Genomic DNA, 21,420 nt, shown 5'->3' with positions numbered 1-21,420 from the left:
ACTCACACGGCTGACTAGTTTAAATAAGGATGTACGGTATGTGTGTGTATGTTGAACTTAACCAGGAGCATGAAAACAACCTGAACAAGTAAATACATGTAGGCAGAACCTTCATAAATATGGTACCAGTAATAATAATTATAATTTTAAACATATTTTGCAGTTTTCTACTAGATTTCTATGAAAAATGGAGGAGCACAGTTATTGTGCCATCTAATCTTGTCATCAGCGATGATGACGAGGAGGAAGATGACACAGAGGCAGAGTTTTGTGTCTTTGATCTGAAATTGTATCTATTGTTCAAAGACTCTAAAACATTCTACAGTAATCTGCTTTTATATAGAATAAACTATATTATATAAATTTGGTAACATTTTCTGTAGTTTTTACAGTGCTAACATGTTGTAGAATGTGCTAGATTATTCTATTAGTCTTATAATGTTCTATTTTATTCTACATGAATGTTCATTTTATTTGTATTTGTTTATTTTATTGTGTTATTTCATAGACAGCTATATTTGTCATTTATGCAGACGTTCCACACACATAGAGCATAACTGACATGACTGTCCTGTCAGACTAATGGGGCGACTGACACTAAAAGAGTTAAATTACAGGAATTTAAAACATGTCATCTAAAGAAGTAATATACACTATCAATAGTAAATATTGTTGTTAGCCTCAAGGGCGACCTGCTAGCATCATTATCACTTGCAAGTCACTTTGGACAAAAGCGTCTGCTAAATACATAAACATGTAATATACATAAATACTAAATAATCAATCAATCAATCAGATTTATTTATAAAGCGCTTTTCAAACAAAGTGCAACTCAAAGTGCTTTACAAAATGACCCCAGATTCCTATAACAGGTTAAAAACAGCAACAGACATAGGCAAGCACACGCGCACACACACACACACACACACACACACACACACACACACACACACAAGTAAAAATTATATTTGGCTGAGTCCAGATGAGCCAAGTAAAGTAAGGCAAGGAAACGCCATTAGAGGTCTGCCCCAGCAGCATCAGGTCTTCCACACCAAGTCAGGGCGCTCAGTGGAGGAGGAGCACAGACCCCCACCTATAGAGTACCCAGGAAGCTACAGTCGACCACCGCTCCCGGGGCAGAGGGCCCCTACAGAGGAAACACTGGATTAAAATGAGTAAAAATATAATAAAAGAGCTAATATAAGGGACAAAAGTTAGAAAATAAGTAATAAATAAAATCATATAGACAGTAAAATAATAATATTAAATAATGAAAACAATGCTAAAATATAATCATGTAAAACGAGGAATAAAACTGTAGTAAATATTTAGATAAAAGCTAACATAAATAGATGGGTCTTGAGCCTGGACTTAAAAACATGAACATTCTCTGCGGCCCTGAGGTCCTCTGGCAGCTCGTTCCAGAGGCGAGGGCCGTAATACTGGTAAGACGCCTCGCCGTGTGTCTCCTGACTTTAGGGATGACCAGGAAATGCCTGCCAGTGGAGCACAGAGGCCATGAGGGTTCATATGGTAAAAACAGTTCTGAGAGATAAGAAGGCCCAAGACCATTAAGACACTTAAAAACTATTAGAAGAACCTTAAAATTTATCCTGAAACATACGGGGAGCCAATGCAGTGATTCTAAAACCGGTGTAATGTGCTCCTGCCTCCTGGTCTTCATCAGGACACGTGCTGCCGAATTTTGTAGAAGTTGTAAGCCTGAGACGCTCTTTTTGGGAAGACCAGAAAGCAGGGCATTGCAGTAATCTATCCTACTGGTGATAAAAGCATGAAAAGCATGCATCAGCATCTCCGTGTTGGCCCGAGAGAGAATGGGGCGGACTCTGGCGATGTTCTTTAGATGATAAAAACCTATTTTTGTGATATTTTTAGTATGATGGATAAAAGTTAGCTCAGAGTCAAAAATCACACCCAGGTTCTTCTCTTGTGAAGAGATTAAAAGACATAGCATAAAAATTGATAAAAGGATATATGAATGTGCACTATGTTTACTTCACAGAAATAAATAAAATAAAATAATATAATAATATCTAAAGGGGCAATGATGCTACAGTTATTCATCATTTTTATTCTTACTTTTCCCAATAATTTACAATCAGCTGATCCAGCCTAACTAGTCACGAACCAGAGAATTAAAGACATGAGTAAATGTTTCCAGGAAGCTGATAAACAAACAGGAAGTGGCGGATGAGTGGGAGCAGCAGCAGATGGTTATCAGGACAGAACCAATCAGAGTAGATTTCCTGCAGCTGTGTGTTTCTGCTTTGCAGCCTCCTCGCCGTTAGCTGTGGCTTTTCTCTTTAATAACGACGGTTGCAAACATCGGCTGGTTCAACCATCTCTGCAGGAAGCATCTGAGTTCTTCATCTGTGACAAAAACAACTCCGAGCTGAGAAATCACCTCTGACTGAACACAAATCTTTATTAAACATGAACGAATGAAGATCCACTCCTACTCTGAGCTAAACTCACAGATGAGCCTTTCTGTGTCGCTCAGCTAGAGGAGGACAAGTTCAGCTTTGGTGTGTTTCTGCTGTCAGACATCAGAACTACCCAAACCACACAGACACAAACAGGTCAAGTTGTTTTCCTCGTCTGAAAACAAAAACAGAACCAGACGTCCATGTTGGTTCAGCTCAAGTCTGGTTGTTTCAGTCGGTTGATGAAAACCTGCAGAACCTTCAGATGAGTCTACTCCTCTCAGTCAGAGCTGGATGGTTGTTTAGTTCACGTCTAACTGGTCTAGTCTCTGTGGACCTGCTCCTCATTGGTTTCCATCAGCTGCTGTCATGTTGTGTGGAGTCCCACAGGGCTTAGTCCTCGGTCCTGTTATCGACCCTTTCAGCCGTGAGTCTCTGCATCGTTTCACTCAGGACTTGTTCTGGTTCTCATTAGAACTGAAGATCAGAACCATCAGAACCTTCCTGTCATTAAATGTAAATGTTTACCAGATTAAAACAAATGCAGAACAGATTAGCAGAATATTTCTATTTATTAAACGCATTTTTTCTGCTTCTTGTGATCTGAAAATTAGTTTTTATGGATTTAGTAAAAACAGATTTTAAAAACAGTTCAAATATGGAGCACACAAAATCAAACATTGTTTATTTGTTTGATGATAAAAAGCTTTTTATTAGAATTAATTTGTGTTTTTCCACTTTATTGTGATTCAAATGGGTGATCTGCTTCATTCTGTAAAACGTGATGAAACAAAGAAACTGCAGTAAAATATCAACAAGCATCAGATAAAGGTCAAAAAGAGATGAAATGAGCTATTCTTAGATTCCAGTAAAACGTTTCTTAAAGTCTCTAAAAAGGTTTTATTCTGGTGTAAAATATTCTGATAAATGTGAAATCAGCAGAAGCCAACTAGACGACGTCAGAACCAACATCTGTAGAAACGGGTCAGAGATGAAGTGAGGAGTCAGCAGGTGGTGGACGCTCCCTTGTTCTTGAAGATCATCATCAGTAAGAGTCCACAGCAGAAGACCAGACTCCACTATCAGCTCTGAGTAGAGCAGCAGGAGCAGCTTCACCCTGAGCTGAGACTGGAAGGACACTGGAGACACAGAAAGACAGACAGACAGACAGACCGACAGGCAGGCAGGCAGACAGACAGACAGACAGACAGACAGGCAAGTTATCATGGTCAGTGAATGAGTGTGTAGCCTCCCTCCGCCTACGTGTGGGGGGACGGGTTCTGACTGTGGTCTGTGCTTTTGCACCAAACTACAGTTTAGACTACCCACCCTATTTGGAGACCTTGGACAGGGTGCTGGAGAGCGTTCCTTCCAGTGACTCCCTCGTTCTGTTGGGGGACTTTACCGCTCACGTGGGCAACGACAGTGAGACCTGGAGAGGTGTGGTTGGGAGGAACGGCCCCCTGATCTGAATTCGAGTGGTGTTTTGTTATTGGACTTCTGTGCCAGTCATGGATTGTCCATAATGAACACCATGTTCAGACATAAAGGTGTCCATATGTGCTCTTGGCACCAGGATACCTTAGGCCGCAGCTCGATGATCGACTTTGTTGTTGTTTCATCTGATCTGCAACCACATGTCTTGGACACTCGGGTGAAGAGAGGGGCGGAGCTGTCAACTGACCACTACCTGGTGGTGAGTTGGCTCAGATGGTGGGGGAGGATGCCGGTCAGACCAGGCAGGCCCAAACGTATCGCGAGCGTCTGCTGGGAACGTCTGGCAGAGTCTCCTGTCAGAAGAAGCTTCAATACCCACCTCCGACAGAACTTCCAAAATGTTCCAGGGGAGGCGGGGGACATTGAGTCTGAATGGACCCTGTTCCATGCCTCCATTGTTAAGGCGGCCGACCGGTGCTGTGGTCGCAAGATTGTCGGTGCCTGTCGTGGTGGCAACTCCCGAACCCGCTGGTGGACACCGGTGGTTACGGATGCTGTCAAACTGAAGAAAGAGTCCTATCAGGTCTTTTTGGCTTGTGGGACTCCAGAGGGAGCTGACGGGCACCTGCAGTCCAAGCGGAACGCGGCTCGGTGGTCGCCGAGGCAAACACCCAGGCATGGGAGGAGTTCGGTGAGACCATGGAGCAAGACTTCTGTACGGCTTCGAGGAGATTCTGGTCCACCATCCGGCGCCTCGGGGGGAAAGCAGTGCGCTACCAACACTATCTATAGTGGGGACGGTGTGCTGCTGACCTCGACTCAGGACATTGTAGATCGGTGGGCAGAATACTTTGAAGACCTCCTCAATCCCACCGACACGTCTTCCAGTGAGGAAGCAGAGTCTGGGGACTTAGGGTTGGCCTCTCCAATCTCTGGTGCTGAGATCACTGAGGTGGTTAAAAAGCTCCTCTGTGGCAAGGCTCCAGGGGTGGATGAGTTCCGCCCGGAGTTCCTTAAGGCTCTGAATGTTGTGGGGCTGTGTTGGCTGACGCGGCTCTGCAATATCGCGTGGACATCGGGGGAGTCCCACTGGACTGGCAGACCGGGGTGGTGGTCCACTTATTTAAAAAGGGGGACCGCAGGGTGTGTTCCAACTACAGGGGGATCACAATCCTGAGCCTTCCTGGTAAGGTCTATTAAGGGGTTCTGCAGAGGAGGGTCCATCGGATTGTTGAACCTCAGATTCAGGGGGAGCAATGTGGTTTTCGTCCTGGCCGTGGAACACTGGACAAGCTCTATACCCTTAGGGGGATCCTGGAGGGTGCGTGGGAATTTGCCCAACCAGTCTACATGTGTTTTGCGGATTTGGAGAGGGCGTTTGACCGCGTCCCTCGGGGGGCCCTGTGGGGGGTACTCCGGGAGTATGGAGTACCAGGCCCTCTGATACGGGCTGTTAGGTCCCTGTATGACCGGTGTCAGAGCTTGGTCCGCATTGCCGGCAGTAAGTCGGGCTCATTCCCAGTGAGAGTTGGACTTCGCCAAGGCTGCCCTTTGTCACCGATTCTGTTCATAACCTTTATGGACAGAATTTCTAGGCGCAGCCAAGGTGTGGAGGGCATCCGTTTTGGTGGCCTGAGGATCAGGTCTCTGCTTTTTGCAGATGATGTGGTCCTGTTGGCTTCATCAGAACGTGATCTTCAGCTTTTGCTGGAGCAGTTCGCAGCCGAGTGTGAAGCATCTGGGATGAGAATCAGCTCCTCTAAATCTGAGACCATGGTCTTGATTCGGAAAAGGGTAGAATGCCTTCTCCGGGTCAGGGATGAGGTCCTGCCCCAAGTGGAGGAGTTTAGGTATCTCAGGGTTGTTCACTAGTTGGAGCTGGGCTCTCCCTTAGAGATAGGGCGAGACGCCCGGTCATTCGGGAGGGGCTCGGAGTAGACCCACTGCTCCTTGACATCGAGAGGAGACAGTTGAGGTGGCTCAGGCATCTGGTCAGGATGCCTCCCATGGTGAGGTTTTCCGGGCACGTCCAACCGGGAGGAGACCTAAAGGTAGACCCAGGACATGGTGGAGGGACACACACTCTGTTTCCAATGGGCGGGGCTTTCGGCTCTGCCCCGCTCACAGCTTCACAGCAGCCCGCAGGCTCACAAGAGGCAGGAATCAAAAAGCCAGCGGTTTCCAGCAGTAAGTCATTTATCACAAGCTTGTTCTACAAACTTAAATATGTGTGTCAAATGTGGTCATAAATGTCAAACATAGACACCGATTATCTTTTGATTTTGATCACCGGTCGGAGATCCCTTTATGACAGACCACCACCACCACAGTAAAAAAAAGTTGTCACTTCATGTTCTCTGGTCATTCCAGGATTATTCCACTATTATTATTCCATTCACTAAGGTGATCAAAAGTTCCTTTTTACGGACACGTATGCTTTCATGGTCTGCCCCTGGAATCTGCAGAGCATTTATAGATCGATGAAAATGTCTGCGTTTCATCCTATTTAGCAGATGAATATGGTAGAATCAAAATTAACTGGTCTGATGTATGGAAAACCACAGCATTTAACCGCTCTTATCACGTCTTCCCCAGGCTCTGCAGTTGTTTACAATATGTCAAAGTGCAGGTGCACCGTGCAGCTTAGGGATGAACTGGTTGCAGCACATGTGTGGTGGAGGCACGTTGCTCAAAGCTCTCAGTGTAAAACATAGAGCCAAAGATCCCGTTGGCCACACAGACCCAAAAACACTATGAAAACTGAGAAAAGTGAGAGATCGATTAAACAGAAAGATAAACTATAGAGTATGTATAATTATGTTTAGTGTATTTGTAAAGTAAAGTTTTTAATTTTCATTATTAAAATGAAACAAATATTTCAAGAATATATTTTTAGATTTTGTGTATCTTTTCGTTCAGTAGGACTTAGATAAAGTTATTAAATATTACAGAGTTATTCTCTAGTAGCCTACAAACATTTCTGATTTATTAAAGAGATTTCAGTCATTTTGATACTTGACTTGTGAAAGATGATTTGAAGTTTGTTATTTTTTCTAGACATATTTAGAAGGAAAATTTCAAATATATTAAAATCAATATGAACTATTTGGATTTTAGTAGCTTTCATGTTATGTGATTTAATAACATTTTAATTTGACATTTTATGTTCTCTCTCTTTGTTGTGAAAAAATTAGATATGTTTTAGTACTTAAAATTAATGCTTTGCATCCGTCCGCACGTGTAGCTGTTGGTCAGCTAATAGCTGTTGTTGCTTCAACTATTAACGATCTACTTTTAAATCTTTATTCTGAATTGCTTATTCCGTTTTACGCCACAGTCTTGTTATTGAAATGAAAACAAAAAGAAAGGATGCTTATGAAGATGTACAAAATTGGCAAGATATTATTGTTGATCAATATCCTCCAGCTCCGTTCTAATGACAATATCCCATCTGTGTGTGTGTTGCTGTCCAACTGTCAGCAGACCAGGTCAGTTGAAATGGCAGAGAAATGAAAAACGGCAGACATCAGGTCGTTTTTTAATGCTCCAGAACGTCAAGTAAGTAGAAACTTGCATTTTGATAAAGACATCTATAAGAAAGAAATGAAATTGTTTCTAAATGGTTTCTTTAGGCAAAGTCCAGTCACTTGAGCACAGGCAGCCAGAGCCTGTCAGACACAGGCAGAGTCTCAGGTCAGTCTCTTATAAGGACATACAGTGTTGTATGTCGAGAGCATTTTTTTCATGTCCCCCCCAAAAATTACTCTCTGAAGTTTTACTGTTTATTGTCCCCCCAAAATTGAAATGGGATTTCCGCCCTTGTGTCCCCTGGTCTGCAGCCCTCCAGATATTACCTCCCAGGTCCTGTGTTCCTTCAGTCTCCCCCAGTCACCCCTCTGCAGTTTTTTTATAGGTTCAGCTTCTCATTTTATTAGTCTCTTCAGTATGTCTTCCCACCGGTTTTTGTCGTTTTTCCTTCCCCTTAGAACATTAGTTAGTTTTGCTGGCTCATCTTGACTTTAGGTTTTTTACTCTTAGGTCATGTTAGTTTCCTCCCTGATTAGTTAATTGCTTTCACTTGGTTTCTCTCCCCACACACCTGCAACCTATCTGCCTCCCATCATTCCCCAGTGTATATAACCCTGTCTGCGTCTCTGTCTGTTGTTGGTTCATTGTATGTTGTCACCTTCATACCCCCCCCCCCCCCCTCAACTACTACTGGTGTCAGGGTACTGGTGGGCGTGGCTCCACTGGTTCCTTACTGGTCAGCCGTGTGGACCAGTCAGAGTGATCCTGGCTGAGTCAGCTAAAATGAGACACAATATCTTTACGTCTGTTTAAATAAATCCTTCCAGACTCACCTGGATCCTCAGATGAAAACATCACTTATTTTTAGTGATGAATCAGATCCGATGAATGAATGAAATCTGCTGTTTATAGAACCCTAGAATGAGGCAAAATGACTGATGAACACCTGAAAATTTTGTTCTTCAGTTTATTTTCATTTTATTTCTAAAACATAAAACAAACTAGAATGAATAAACACGAATAATAACAGCAGTGAGAAACTCCATCATCTGACCACAGCATGGAGATGAAGCATGGTAAGCTGCTGAGGTCTGCTGCTCTCTTCCTGTCTGACTTCTGTTCATCTGGAGGTTTTTGTTCAGCCTGCAGGGATCATCTCTCTCTGTGGAGACCAGAAACCCAACAGCTGCAGTAGTACGAGGCTGCATGTTCCTGTTGGACTTTGTTTAGCTTTAACTCACAGCCGTTCTGATTGTTCTCAGCTGAGAACTCATCTTGTTGAGGATGACCGTAACCTTTATATACTTCTGAATTACTAGTATCAAATCGAAGAACAGCTTTGAATGTTTCTGTGTCTTTCTTCTGGTACCAGTATATCCAGCTATAAGCACACGGCTGAGTTCCTCCACAGCTGATGGAGACACTCTCACCAGCTCTCCTGGTCAGTGTTACCTCCTGAGTCAGCTGTGTTGCCATGGTAACCAGCGCTGTAGGGACACAGACAGACAGGAGAAGGTTTGTTCCAGGTGGAGTGTGCTGGCTCCTGATTGGCTGGAAACACTCACCTGAACACAGACAGCACAGAGCAGCAGCTGGGAGGAAACACATTTTGTTCAGTGGTGTTTCCTCTGGTGAACCTGGGGAGAAGTGGTGCTCTGATGCAGCTGAAGCCAAACAAGATCAGACCAGGGCCATGTGGTTTTACCAGCTCCTCAGCTCCCATCAGCCCCTGCTGCTGATGATTGACAGCTCAGCTGAAGCTGCTGTGTGGTTTCATCGTCTTGGTTTCAGTCTGACAGCAGATGGAGAAAATCAGCCTGACATGATGCAGAATGACTCAAAAGCATTTTTCCCATTATTACTTCTAGAGACGAGACAGAAATGAGATTAAAAATCTTTTGGACTAAGACTAAACTTAATTTGCATCCATTCAGAAACATTATCTGATCTTCAAGTCCATAAAGGCAGATTGATTACAATAAAAACATTAAAAGTTTTCATGAAACCGACTGATTCAGTAGAACCTGAAACATGTCAGAAGTAGGGTTGGGCATCGTTTGATTTTGAACGATTCCGATTCCAATTCCTCGTTTCGATTAAGGTTCCTATCGATTTCCGATTCCGACTCTTTGAAGACATGACATGTTTTACACGAGCCAGCTAACCGCAGGTCCAACTTGATGAAATAATCTTAACTTAAACATGAATTTTAATTCTATGAACAACAACATCACCTTCATTTAGACAAAAACATGTTTTGGGGAAAAAAGAAAAAGACTTGCAGCACAACCAGTGTGTTTGTTTCTGACCACAACCAAAGTCTGGAAGAAGCCTCTGGGATGAGAGGCTAAATGTCTCCAACATATCAGAAACGTCCAGCTGTTTTCAGCTAAAACTCTCAGGATGATCTGGTCCAGGATGACTGAGAACTACACCTCCATGCTGCAGCAGCATTCAGTCAGAACAGAAAGTGAAACTTAAATGTAGCTGCTGTCAGTAACAATCTAACAGATTTTAAACATTAAAACATTCACAGATTCCTCTTCTGTCGGCATTCTAGGAATCGGAAAAAAAAACTTTGAATGATTCCGGGAAAAACTAACAATTGGAACCAGTTCCAATCGTTGCTCGATGCCCAACCCTAGCACCACCTGAACCGTCTGGCAGGGAAACGGTGAGCTTTAGGCCTCCTTACATCCTCCAAGCTGCTCTGGCTGAGGAGCTCTGACGTGGAACAAACCAAACATGCCCGCTCTCCTACCAGCCTGTGCTTATTCACCAGCGTGAGTCTGCATGTGGACCTTCAGGTTAATCCCACAGCTGAAGTTTTTCCCACATGTCAAACAGGAATACGGCTTCACTCCCGTATGGGTTCTCTTGTGAACATATAAATTGCTGCTGGTCCTGAACTGTTTCCCACAAGCTGCACACGAGAACGGCTTCTCCCCGGTGTGCATTCTCATGTGGACGTTTAAAGTATGATTGTCGCTGAAACCCTTCCCACACGTCTGACAGGAAACCGACTTCCCGGCGTGGGTCTTCATGTGCTTCAGCAGGCTGTTGTTATGGATGAAGTTTCTCCTGCAGGTTCTACAGGAAAATGTTTTGTCTCCTTTGTGGGTCTCCATGTGGTACTTCAACGCACTCTTCTGAGAAAAGCTCTTTCCACATGTCTCACAAGGATACGGCCTCTCGCCCGTGTGCGTTCTCTTGTGGACTTTTAAATTCCCACATTCACTGAAACTTTTCCCGCAGATGTCACAGGAAAACCTCTTCTCTCCCGTGTGGATTCTAATGTGTTTGGTCAGACCGCTGGCGTCCGAGAACCTTTTCCCACATGTCTTACAGGGATATGGCCTCTCTCCTGAGTGAACTCGGAGATGCCTCTTTAAACTGTACCTATTCCAAAAGCTCTTCTCACAAAGGGAACATTTTACAGATGTACCCGTGTCTGGGTTCGCTGACACGGAGGAGCCGTTTCCTCCCTGATCTCGGATCTCAGCTGCAGGAGAGTAACGCTGCTCGGTGTTTGGGTCTGCTTCACCAAAGTCACCGTCTTGCTCGGTGGAAGCATCCGTCTCCTGCTTCAGCACCAGCTGCTGTACCTCCTGACTGCTGCAGAGTTCCTGCAGTTCCCTTTCAAACTGGGGAAGTCCTGGTTCCAGCTGTTCCACTTTGATTCGTGGAGGTTCTGGATCATCCAGGTCTTCTTTGAGCTGTGGAGGCTCTGGTTGATCCTGATCGTGACTGTAGCTCATCAGAACCTTCTTCTCCTTCCAGACATTCTGCTCCTGGAGTTCTGCAGGATAAGACACAAAAGAGGTCTGGATGTGAACAAGTTCCACAGACTCAGAGTGCTGTAACATCAGCAGGAGCCATGCAGGGAACCATGGACACATAAGGACAACTGTGTCAATGTTCCATCATCTGTTCCAACTCACTGATGAGATCCTCTGAACATGAGAGCTGAAACGACTCAGGTATCACAAATAACTCAGTTCAACAGCTGCTGGTGTTCATTAGTCACTGTCATTTATGAGGCACCAGCTGCAAGCCACAAAAGACCTTCAGAACATGTGGAGCAGCACCGTGAGTTCTGAGTAACCTGGACGGTTGTTTGCATCTACAGTAACATCTGTGGTGACTTGGAGAAAAACTACACTACTGAATCCAGATGTGCAGCTCCAACGTGGAGTTTCAGGTGGCTCTCTAACTCAAATCTGCCTCCAGGTGAGTCACCAACACCAGATAGCTCCCACCTGGACACACCTGTTCAGGACATCACTTTACCACCTGGCTCCCCTTATAAATGGTTAATAAACAGTTTAAGGATAAGTTATTAATCAAAACATTTGTTTGTCAATAACTTACACAGTAATTAAAGGTGGAAAACCGAGAACCGATCAGTGATAAAATAGACATGAGTGTTGTGTAACAGGACCTGGACACAGGTGGTGATTGGTCGATCATTTAGGAAGGCTTCAACTTCACTAAGACAGCAACAGAAGTGTCAAATAATGAAGTACAAATACTTTGTTACCTTACTTAAGCAGAAATTTTGGTTATCTATACTTTACTGGAGTAATTATTTTTTTGCCTACTTTATACTTCTACTCCCTTACATTTTCACACAATTATCGGTACTTTCTACTCCTTACTTTTAAAAAATAACCTCGTTACTCACACTTCATTTCGGCTTGTTTTTATTCTGGATCGTCGTCGGTGAAAAACAAAGGTTTGATTGTGGTTGGATGAGACCTACCATTCCGACATGCTATTGGTCAGCGCAACTGCACGTGACACAAATCATGTGACACTCCAGGATGTAAGATCATTAGCAAATGTATGTTGTAGCAGTAGCATTGGGCGGAGAGGCAAAATAACTTGCTAACAAGATGTCTGAACCAAGTACCCGTGAGGACGCTGATAGCCTGGAAGACAAGCCAACCCCTGTACATCCCTGGCCATACCTGGAAGAATTTTTTTGAATTGGTTGGATGCAAAAACAACTCATTTCAAATGTGCTGCAAGCTCTGTGCACCCAAGTACCACAAGCTGATGGCTTTCAAAACCTCACCATCTAAAGCCTGGTTTATGCTTCTCCGTCAGCTCCGCAAGGGACAGACACGCACGGATTGACGGAAGCGTTTTGCTCTCATACTTCTCCGTCTCCTGGAGAGTGTTGCAAAGCAATTCCCCGGCAGGACACCAGAGGGCGTAGCGCTATTCTGTGGTATCCTGTCATGTATCGGTCCAAGATAGTGTGTTTATATTGTGTTTTTTGTGTACATAAGAGACTTTTAACACGGACATATTTGTGTCTCATTCTCCCACCTCTTCATGCGCTCCCCACCTCTAAACCCACGTTTCCTGTCATTTCCGTCCACAAATAAAACGCTTGCTGCGCATCTTTTCACTCCTCCAGTCACGGGAGAATGAAACGTTCATATTTTTAGAGTTTTTTTGCGAGGTATTCTTCAAGCTTCTCCGTGTCTGCCGCTAGTTAAACTCGGCTCTCTTTGCAATGGCGGCGCTGTAAACAACAGCGGCGTCCTGACCAATCACAAGCTTGCGTAATCAGTCTTGTTCGACGGATGTTTAAAAAAGTGGGCTCGACTCCGTACGTACTTGCGTGCCTGCCGGATCTCTACGCAAGGACGGATAATGGCGTTGCGTGTCTCCCCACTGACTCAGACGGAGAAGCATAAATCAGGCTTAACTTGAAAAAGCATATTGAGGTAAGCTAAAAGTTTCCTATTATCACCCTATTACTGACAAAATATAGTGGTGTTGAGGGTCTGACCTCATGAGGAAATTACTATGCAGTGATTTTCTCCAAAATGACTGTGCTTAAATTGCTCTGAAAAGCAAATGATCACATCAGCTCCAAGAAACTTCATTTCCCATGATGCTTTGCACACGGAAGCATTGGGATGATGTCACCGCCTAATACCAGAAACACGTTCTGCGAGAGGCGGGAGCTCATGGACGCTTTCCCGCGAACTCAGGCTATAAATCATCAACAAAGACAAAGAAACTTCGTTCTTTTGCCCAGGATACCTGGCGGTAAGGACACGCTTGTCGAACGCTCCGACTCCCTTGAGCACGCGGAAGCTCTAAGTGCCCAAGTTGAGCCCACGGGACCGCTGGAAAACTAAACTGCAAGCCCATCAGATCTGCTCGTTTCTGCTCCCCTCCAGCTGATGTTTGAGGACACAGAACTGCGGAGGAAAGCAACAACTCCATCAAGCACGCTTTAAGTTATAACTCAGCACAGAAAGAAACTTTGCTGTCTCTGTCCAGCCCGTGGAGAAACACTCGTGGAGGGAAACAACGGAGAAAGCATCAAACTGACGGACGACGCCAAACTGCGGAGAAACACGGAGAACCGTCAAATCAAACAGTGAGGGACGCTTCACTGTTCTGGTGATCAGAAACTCATCTCCTTCTCTCTCTCCTTCTTCTCCCGTTTCCTCTATAGTCCAGAATAAGCAATTAAACCGCGCTATTGCTTCAAAATACCCACGGTTTTCTCTATCTTCCGTAATCAAACACGTTATAGATATCTACCGTGAAGTAAGATCTTTCGTTTGTTTGATTGTTTAAATATCTGGGTTGTGTTTGTTAGCTGTGGCCAAGCTGACAAACTTATCAGATATTAATTCAGGATTAATCTTTTGGGTTGTTTCATGACCATTTTGAAGTGTTTTGAGTGAATTTAAGGTTAAGTTACTTATGATTCTAAGTGCCTTGGAAGTTAAAGTGCAAGTTGCCACCCACACTTTAGCCAGACAAAGGGGTCAGCCATCTTGTATACAGACTCCATTTTAGAAACACACACATACATAGCCTAGTGAACTAGACCAAATTCTTGCTTTGCAAAGAATGGTCTAGGCATGCTCCATTGGAACCTCAGCAGCTCCTACCAGGACTCTGGCTAGCCAATCACAGCTCTCTATAGGGGTTTCAAACACATAAAGAGCTGTGATTGGTCCATAATGGTGGGCCAATCATAGTGCTCTATCTGCTTAGTGAACAAATCACAGAGCTTTATCCGCTTTGTGGGCCAATCAGGGCACTCTATATGCCTGGTGGGTGGGATGATGCAACAGAGTGAAACAAGAGGATGTCACATTCATTGTCCAGTGGGATGTGGAGATCATTTGAAAGACAACGGTAGAACCCGCCCCACAACCGAGAGCCGTCAATGGAGCGTGGCCAGACTAAATAATACATTTGTTTAGTCTGGCTTGCCAGGCTAACACATACATACATACACACAAAACACCTTGAACATTATTTTGAATATACATCCTTTTATTATATCACATGGTTATTATTCATTTATGCCACTGTTTATTCATTTGACAAATTGTTAATTAAACGTTATAAAATTCAGATTTTTGTCTCCAGTAGCTTTGTTGTGTCGAAGAGAAGTCTCTGCTCCAAGGATTCTACGAACTTCAAGAAAGACTGATAAGAGTTTTGGATTCAATTTTTCCCCGGTAGAACGGGGTGGTGCCCCGGAGATGTCTAAGAATATCTTAATTAATTAATAAATCAGTAAATATTCTCATATTTACAGAATTTATTGAAGAATCCAAAAGTAAGTTGAAGCTTACTAAGTGTTCGCTCCTGATAACCCCAACAGTAGTAATCTACTAACATAATAATGGTAAATTTTCAATGTATGCCTGGGTACATGCTACGGTTTGCTTACTAGCAGTTAGCTAAGATTTAATGTTGCAAGTTTGTTTGATTGGCTTTGTTTGACATTTTAAATTAGACTAGTCAATTATTATCTGAGCTTATATTGTTGCTATATGGAATAATTCGAAGTTATTTTAAATTGTGCAAACCTATATCAATAAAAAAATCTAATTCATGAAGCGCTTTTCATGCAAATGTAGCTCAAAGTGCTTTACAATATTAAAAACAACCAGACAGCAGTTGGTTTCCCACCCCTCCCACACAGATTCACATAAGAGATCCCCTTTGTTTCTCCCTCTTCCCACCCTCAATCCCATCCCAAGCAGATGCAAAGTCCTACGCGCGCGCGCGCGCACACACACACACACACACGCACGCACATGCACACACATAATAAAGAAAGGGCCGCCGGCTGAGTGCAGATGTAACATATATAAAGAAGACGAAAACGCCATCAAAGGAGCCAACTGCACCAGGAGCACCAAGACTGGCAGCAATAGCCTTGGTAAGAGTAGGCAAATAAAGCACCCCAGCCGCCACAGTCCACCGCTGCCCCCAGGGCAGTCAGCCCCCACAGAGGAAACACTAGTTTACTAATGAGACTAAGATAACAGTTAAGAATTAAACATAAACAGCTGATAAATAAAAATCTAAATAAAACACAGTGATAAAACATGACCAAGTAGAAACATAATTACATTTATAAAATATTGTACCACAAAGTATTAAGACTGGTTAAAACTAATAATTATTACAAGTTAAAATAAATATGTAAGAAAAGTCTACTATAGTTTACATCTGGTTGATAAAGCATGTACTAAATAGGGATGCACCGATCAGGTTTTTTGTTGCCGATCACAGATACCGATATCAGAGAATGCTGATCACTGATACCGATCACCGATACGGTGTGAAAATTTAACCTCACGGTTATTGTGACCAAAATTACCACGGTTTTCGGTATTATCGCGGTATATTTTTTTTAAACATGCTACATTTTCACACAATTAAATAAACTCTGTATGTCAGGAAATATTGTCCTCAGTTTGTGTCTAAATTTTGCCTAAAATGTGTTATTTTGTAATTATGTAGTTTATTTGTTTACATTTTTCCCCTTTAGTCTTTAAAATGCCAATATTTGCCCATAACTTCTTACTTTATGTCTGTTTGGTGTCATCATTTTAAAAATATTAGTTCAGATGATAGTCAGTACTCCAGTACCCTTCTAATCAGATACTTTTTTACCCTTACTTGAGTAATAAACCCTATATCAGGAAAATATTGTCCTCGGTTTGTGTCCTTCCAATGAGCTGTGTAGATGTGGGAAAATGTCATCAGGCAGTAATCATTGTTAAATTCATAATTATTCTCGGAGAGAGACCAACTCTTATCTGCCCCTGGGAGCCCCGTAATGCATAGCGTCATTTCAACATGGGGGTGTCCGCGACACGATTTATATGCAGGTAGCGGCGCTGCGGCTGCTTTATATAAGCGACTCGTTGCATTCTCCCTCAACCCAAATCCTCGGATCATGCATTTTAGCTAAAACGCTAACGTTAGCTTGCCTTGCGTTGACTGTAGAGTTGTGGGTGATGGTCACGCAGATGTGTCATGAGATTTGAAGCGTTGCTGCCTTTCACAGACACTTTTTCTGCATGTGCTGCAAACAGGATAGCCATCCGTCTTCTATAAACTCCCTCGGCATTCTTCAAATATCTAAAAGATGCCCGTAATTCCGACTTTGTCTTCTTTGAGGGATAAAAAATGTCCTCCTGAGCGCTGCCGTCTCCTCCTTTGGCCATTATTTCAGCTTTAGCTTCAAGAAAGTTTTGGTTGTAAACATCAAAGCGCGCATGTGCCGCCGGCAACTTCAGCAGATGATACGGTGGCTGGTAAGGGTCACCGCGCCTACACCGCAGCCACGGTAAACCCACCAAGATAATCTAGTTTTTTTTTTTAAAAAAACAAGACGGTTATTATTATTGTCAACTTTTTTTTTACCGGGGTTTACCGCTACACTGGTTACCGTGACAACCCTACCTGATCAGTCTGCTTTGATCTATTTTGAAAATTTCGATCAAAACCGATAGGGGCGCTATCGGCCGATTACAATTAAATGCCGATCCATCGGTGTATCCCTAGTACTAAATATAGGCATGATCCTGTCTGTGTATGAATGTGTGCGCTCAGGCCCTAAGGGTCTTTGTTAAGAGGTTATCAGCCAAATTCAGTTGAAAATAAATTAAAGTCATGTGGGGGACCACACTTGCTGACGCCTACTCCAAGCAGGGAGCTTACTTTTTGTATGTAAATGAGTTAACGCTTTGCAACTGAAACGCAACAGCCGACTTGGAGCAGAGAGCTTAGAGTTGGAGAACTAAAGATTTGAATGAAACCTACCTTTGTGTAAACCAATTACATGCACACTTTCTACACAATGAAATAACTCAAAAACCTACTTCTGGCCTGAAAACATTCCTGCCATGCAAAATTATTTTCCTATCTGCCTTCAGTCTTTAAACTGATCATTTCCAGTCCTTCAGTGAAGCCAATTTTAGGTTTTTAAACCTGTCCATACCGTCTGGTGACTCTCTCCGAGATGACATCCATTTTGCGCAATAATACCGGTATGGCAGCTAGAACATTGTCCAACTTATGATTCACCTCGAGTAACGTCCCAGTCTGAGAAGTCTCCACATGGACGGTGCTTTCCGTGGGTGCGGATCACCCTCCAATCGCTCCCGTCGTCCCAAATTTCCAGAAAACCAGATATCCTCCCACTCCAATCAGGAGAAATCCAGTGATCATCAGGCTGAATGTCCACATGTCTTCGATGTCCTCAATGGACAGCTGGCAGAGGCATATGATCTTCCACTCTTTCCAGGAATCCAACATATATCCCACCGGATGTGTCCCCTGTGGACATGTGGGAGCCCCCTGCTCCGTTCTCATTGTTGAAAAAATCTTATCGATCACATTGAATGACCAGTTTATCAAATCCATGGTTAGTAAAAATAGAGTTTTTCAGAAGAAATGCAGAGAAGCGCTCTGTGGGCACACAGGACAAAGAGCCTTGGGAAAAAAAGATAAGGGAGCGAAAGAGGGAAGCATCTGTACTCTTCGAGTGCCTGAAGTGAACGCAACTTACTAAAGCTGCTCTCAAAAGGAAGTCATCCACTGAAGTTTTGCCCACACTCTCCAAGCAAAGCAAGCTGTGGGAAACTCAAAGAGTGTCCCAGGAAAGTGTGGATAAAGTAGTCCTCAAATTCATTGTCCAAGGCTTGCACCCACCACACATTGTTCAGCAACAGGGCTTCATTGATCTTGGAGAATCTTCAGCCAAATACAAATGTCATGACACGCAACACTGTTGTAAACAAAGTCACAAAGGCATCTGCAGAAATGAAAAGAAAACTGAAAGCTGACCTTAGTGAAATTGAGTTCATAGCAACAACAACAGATTGCTGGACAGCACAACATCAGTTTCATTGGTGTTACTGCACACTGGTTTAATCCCGAGACCATGCAAAGATTCTGTGCTGCCCTGGCATGCAAGCAACTTAAAGGGCCGCATACCTTGTCTGCCCTGGCTGGTGCCATAAATGATATCCACACAGAAATCAACATCAGAGAGAAGATCGTTCGCACCCAGGGTCCGAAATTAAATTTTTTACTCACCGGTCAAGTTGGCTGGTAGATGATGAAAATCTACCGGCCAAGCATATTTTTTACCGGCCAAAATTCTAAATGATTTAGATCTACCTAAAGCATGTTATTCTATATTATTTTGATTCCAAACAGAGTGACAAAATAATTAAAACATCAATTAATAAGAAAAACTACTTTGATGTGTGGGGGAACTTTTCCAGGCCCCCTTTTAGCAGGGTGGGACTGGGAGGAGAGTGCTGTAGCCTTTAAGCTGGAAGCTAACCGGAGCCTGGGCTAGGTGGAACACTAGCGACATGAAGGTGGGTTGGTTCACCGGCACGTGTCGGAGTCAGCCCGGTAAAAATGATTAACACCGAGCGGACTCACGTTCACAAGTAGCGCTGATTACAGAAACCTCAGAACAAAGTGCGTTCGTTGCTCTGAGCCAGCATGACGAACAAGGGAACGGCGACGCAAACTCAGTTCGGGTGTTGCTTTCCATAAGGGTCTACGTAGGAGGTGGGCGTATTATGTGAACGGAACCATCTGATTGGCTGCATATCAAAAGGGCTACATTTGATTGGTCAAATAATACTTCCGCGTAAAAAACAGAGCTGGTTTACAAAAAGTTGATGTATGACATGGATGGAAATGTTTGAACCAAACATTTATCGCTGTTTTTGAGGTGCTTTGCGATGGGCCTATCGCACGTCCTGTTATCGCAATGATAATTTTTCGATATATTGTGCAGCCCTAAAACACACACACACACACTCCAGTACGCAATTATAATACTGTCAAATAATCTAAATTGTCCTGATTTTTGTTTTTTATTCTACAGGCCTTGGCTATATCAGAAGCTACTTGGATTGCCAGGTCGAGAATTATATCAGTGAGGGCTCCTCGCTGATCTCATCTGAGGAAGAGGACTTCTTTTCCTCCTTGAAGAAGACCGGCCCACTTGAAATAAGCCAGCAGTTGGATGCATACCTTGGGTGCCCAGGAGAAACATTAGAGGTGCTGAGGTCCTTCCCAGCTGTGTGCCAGCTTTCACCTCAGCTTAACACGGCACTGCCTGCCTCAGCAGCCTGTGAAAGACTGTTTGCTGTTGCAGGGCTGATCTTCAGGCGAAGAAGAGCATGCATTCGCTCAAAGAACTTTGAGAACAAGGTGCTTTTGTGGCTGAACAAAGCCTATTGGTAACTGTATGTTGTTCTGTGGGTGGACTGTAGGCCCTGCGGCATGACCCAAGCTTATTAATGTCATTAATGTAATTTTTATTCCCTTACATTACTTCCACTTTTTTACTTTAAGTAGTTTTAAAACCTGTACTTTTATACTTTTACTTGAATAAAAAGCTTGAGTTGATACTTCATCTTCTAAAAAAGTCTTTTGAAAACCTTGTATCTTTACTTTGATTTGAGTAATGAATGTGACTACTTTTGGCACCACTGGACAGCAGCAGTCCATTATCATCATCATCCAACACAAACGGTCCGTTTTCTCTTTCTCGCCCCAAATAATGTATAACAGCTTTTTTAACTATTAACATATCTATAAAATGTTTATTAGCCATTTATAAGAGGAACCAGAGTTTTATGAATAAACTGTTTCACCTCGTGCTGTCGCTCAGAAACGTGTTGAAAGCAGATTTGACTGGTTATTATGGCTGATTTTAGCCTCAGATATAATGTAATAACTAACCCAAACCCTAACTTTGGCATAAGTGGGGGCGACGGTGGCACAGGAGTTAAGTGCTCGCCCCGTAATCGGAAGGTTGCAGGTTCGAGCCCCGCTCAGTCTGTGGCTGTCGTTGTGACCTTGGGCAAGACACTTAACCCACGTTGCCTGCTGGTGGTGGTCAGAGGGACCGGTGGCGCCAGTGCTCGGCAGCCTCGCCTCTGTCAGTGCGCCCCAGGGCAGCTGTGGCTACATCGTAGCTCATCCCCACCACCGTGTGAATGTGTGTGTGAATGAGTGAATGACTGTTCGTGTTGTAAAGCGCCTTGGGGAGTTCCATGACTCTAGAGGCGCTATATCAAATAGTGGCCATTCACCATGCATAAAAGAACAAAACTCTCTAGGTTTTGATTAGTCACCTGTATGCATCTGGCTCGTGCGTGGGATTATTTTATAACGGAACATGGAGGAAACCTCCAGATTGACTTTCTTCCACTACAATGCATCCTGACCTGGGTGCGCGTGCACAACATAACTGACTGTAGAAGCGGGAGCGCGCACCTTTTAACAGCTGTAAATCACAAACCCCTGGGCAATCCTGCATGGTGCACCAGACATGTATTAAATGCGTTACTCCGTTACTTAAATCTACAAATGCTGCAGCTGCTCCTTCACTTGTTCTCTAGCAGATTAGAGTCCGTAACTAATCCCGGTAGAATTAAGTCAAAGCTGAGAAGAAGGTTTAGTAACCCGGGAGAACGGATCTCCAGAGTTCTGCTTGATGTCCTCAGCAGGAACATGCAGAACTCTGGAGCTACGAACCGTTTCTGTGCGGATCCCAGCTGATATCCAGCAGTCTGCGCTGAGCTTCCAGCTCTTCTTCGATGGTTTTCTCAAACTCGGAGAATATTTCCTTAGCAGCAGCAGCTAGGCGCTTGCTGATGAACTCTCTCAGTTGCTGAACTGAAGACAT

At 43.7% G+C, this 21,420-nt stretch overlaps 1 protein-coding gene and 1 gene segment (V, D, J or C); both read right to left on the bottom strand.

Moving 5' to 3' along the window:
- Positions 1 to 8,362: 8,362 nt before the first annotated feature.
- Positions 8,363 to 9,115, bottom strand: LOC107383749 (Ig kappa chain V-VI region NQ2-6.1-like). The segment is given in 2 exon segments: positions 8,363 to 8,896; positions 8,975 to 9,115. Coding segments are annotated over 2 exon segments (378 nt in total).
- On the bottom strand, positions 9,063 to 21,420 carry LOC107383714 (zinc finger protein 177). The gene is made up of 3 exons (XM_070541518.1): positions 21,270 to 21,420; positions 10,105 to 11,208; positions 9,063 to 9,201 (listed from the first exon to the last, which is right to left on the bottom strand). The coding sequence occupies exons 1-2, from the start codon at positions 21,418 to 21,420 to the stop codon at positions 10,181 to 10,183; spliced, it is 1,179 nt and encodes a 392-aa protein (XP_070397619.1). The 3' UTR covers positions 9,063 to 9,201; positions 10,105 to 10,180.

The sequence above is a fragment of the Nothobranchius furzeri genome, chromosome 11, assembly GCF_043380555.1.
Source record: "Nothobranchius furzeri strain GRZ-AD chromosome 11, NfurGRZ-RIMD1, whole genome shotgun sequence".
Classification (NCBI taxonomy): Eukaryota; Metazoa; Chordata; class Actinopteri; order Cyprinodontiformes; family Nothobranchiidae; genus Nothobranchius; species Nothobranchius furzeri.
This window is presented reverse-complemented; position numbering and strand designations above follow the sequence as displayed.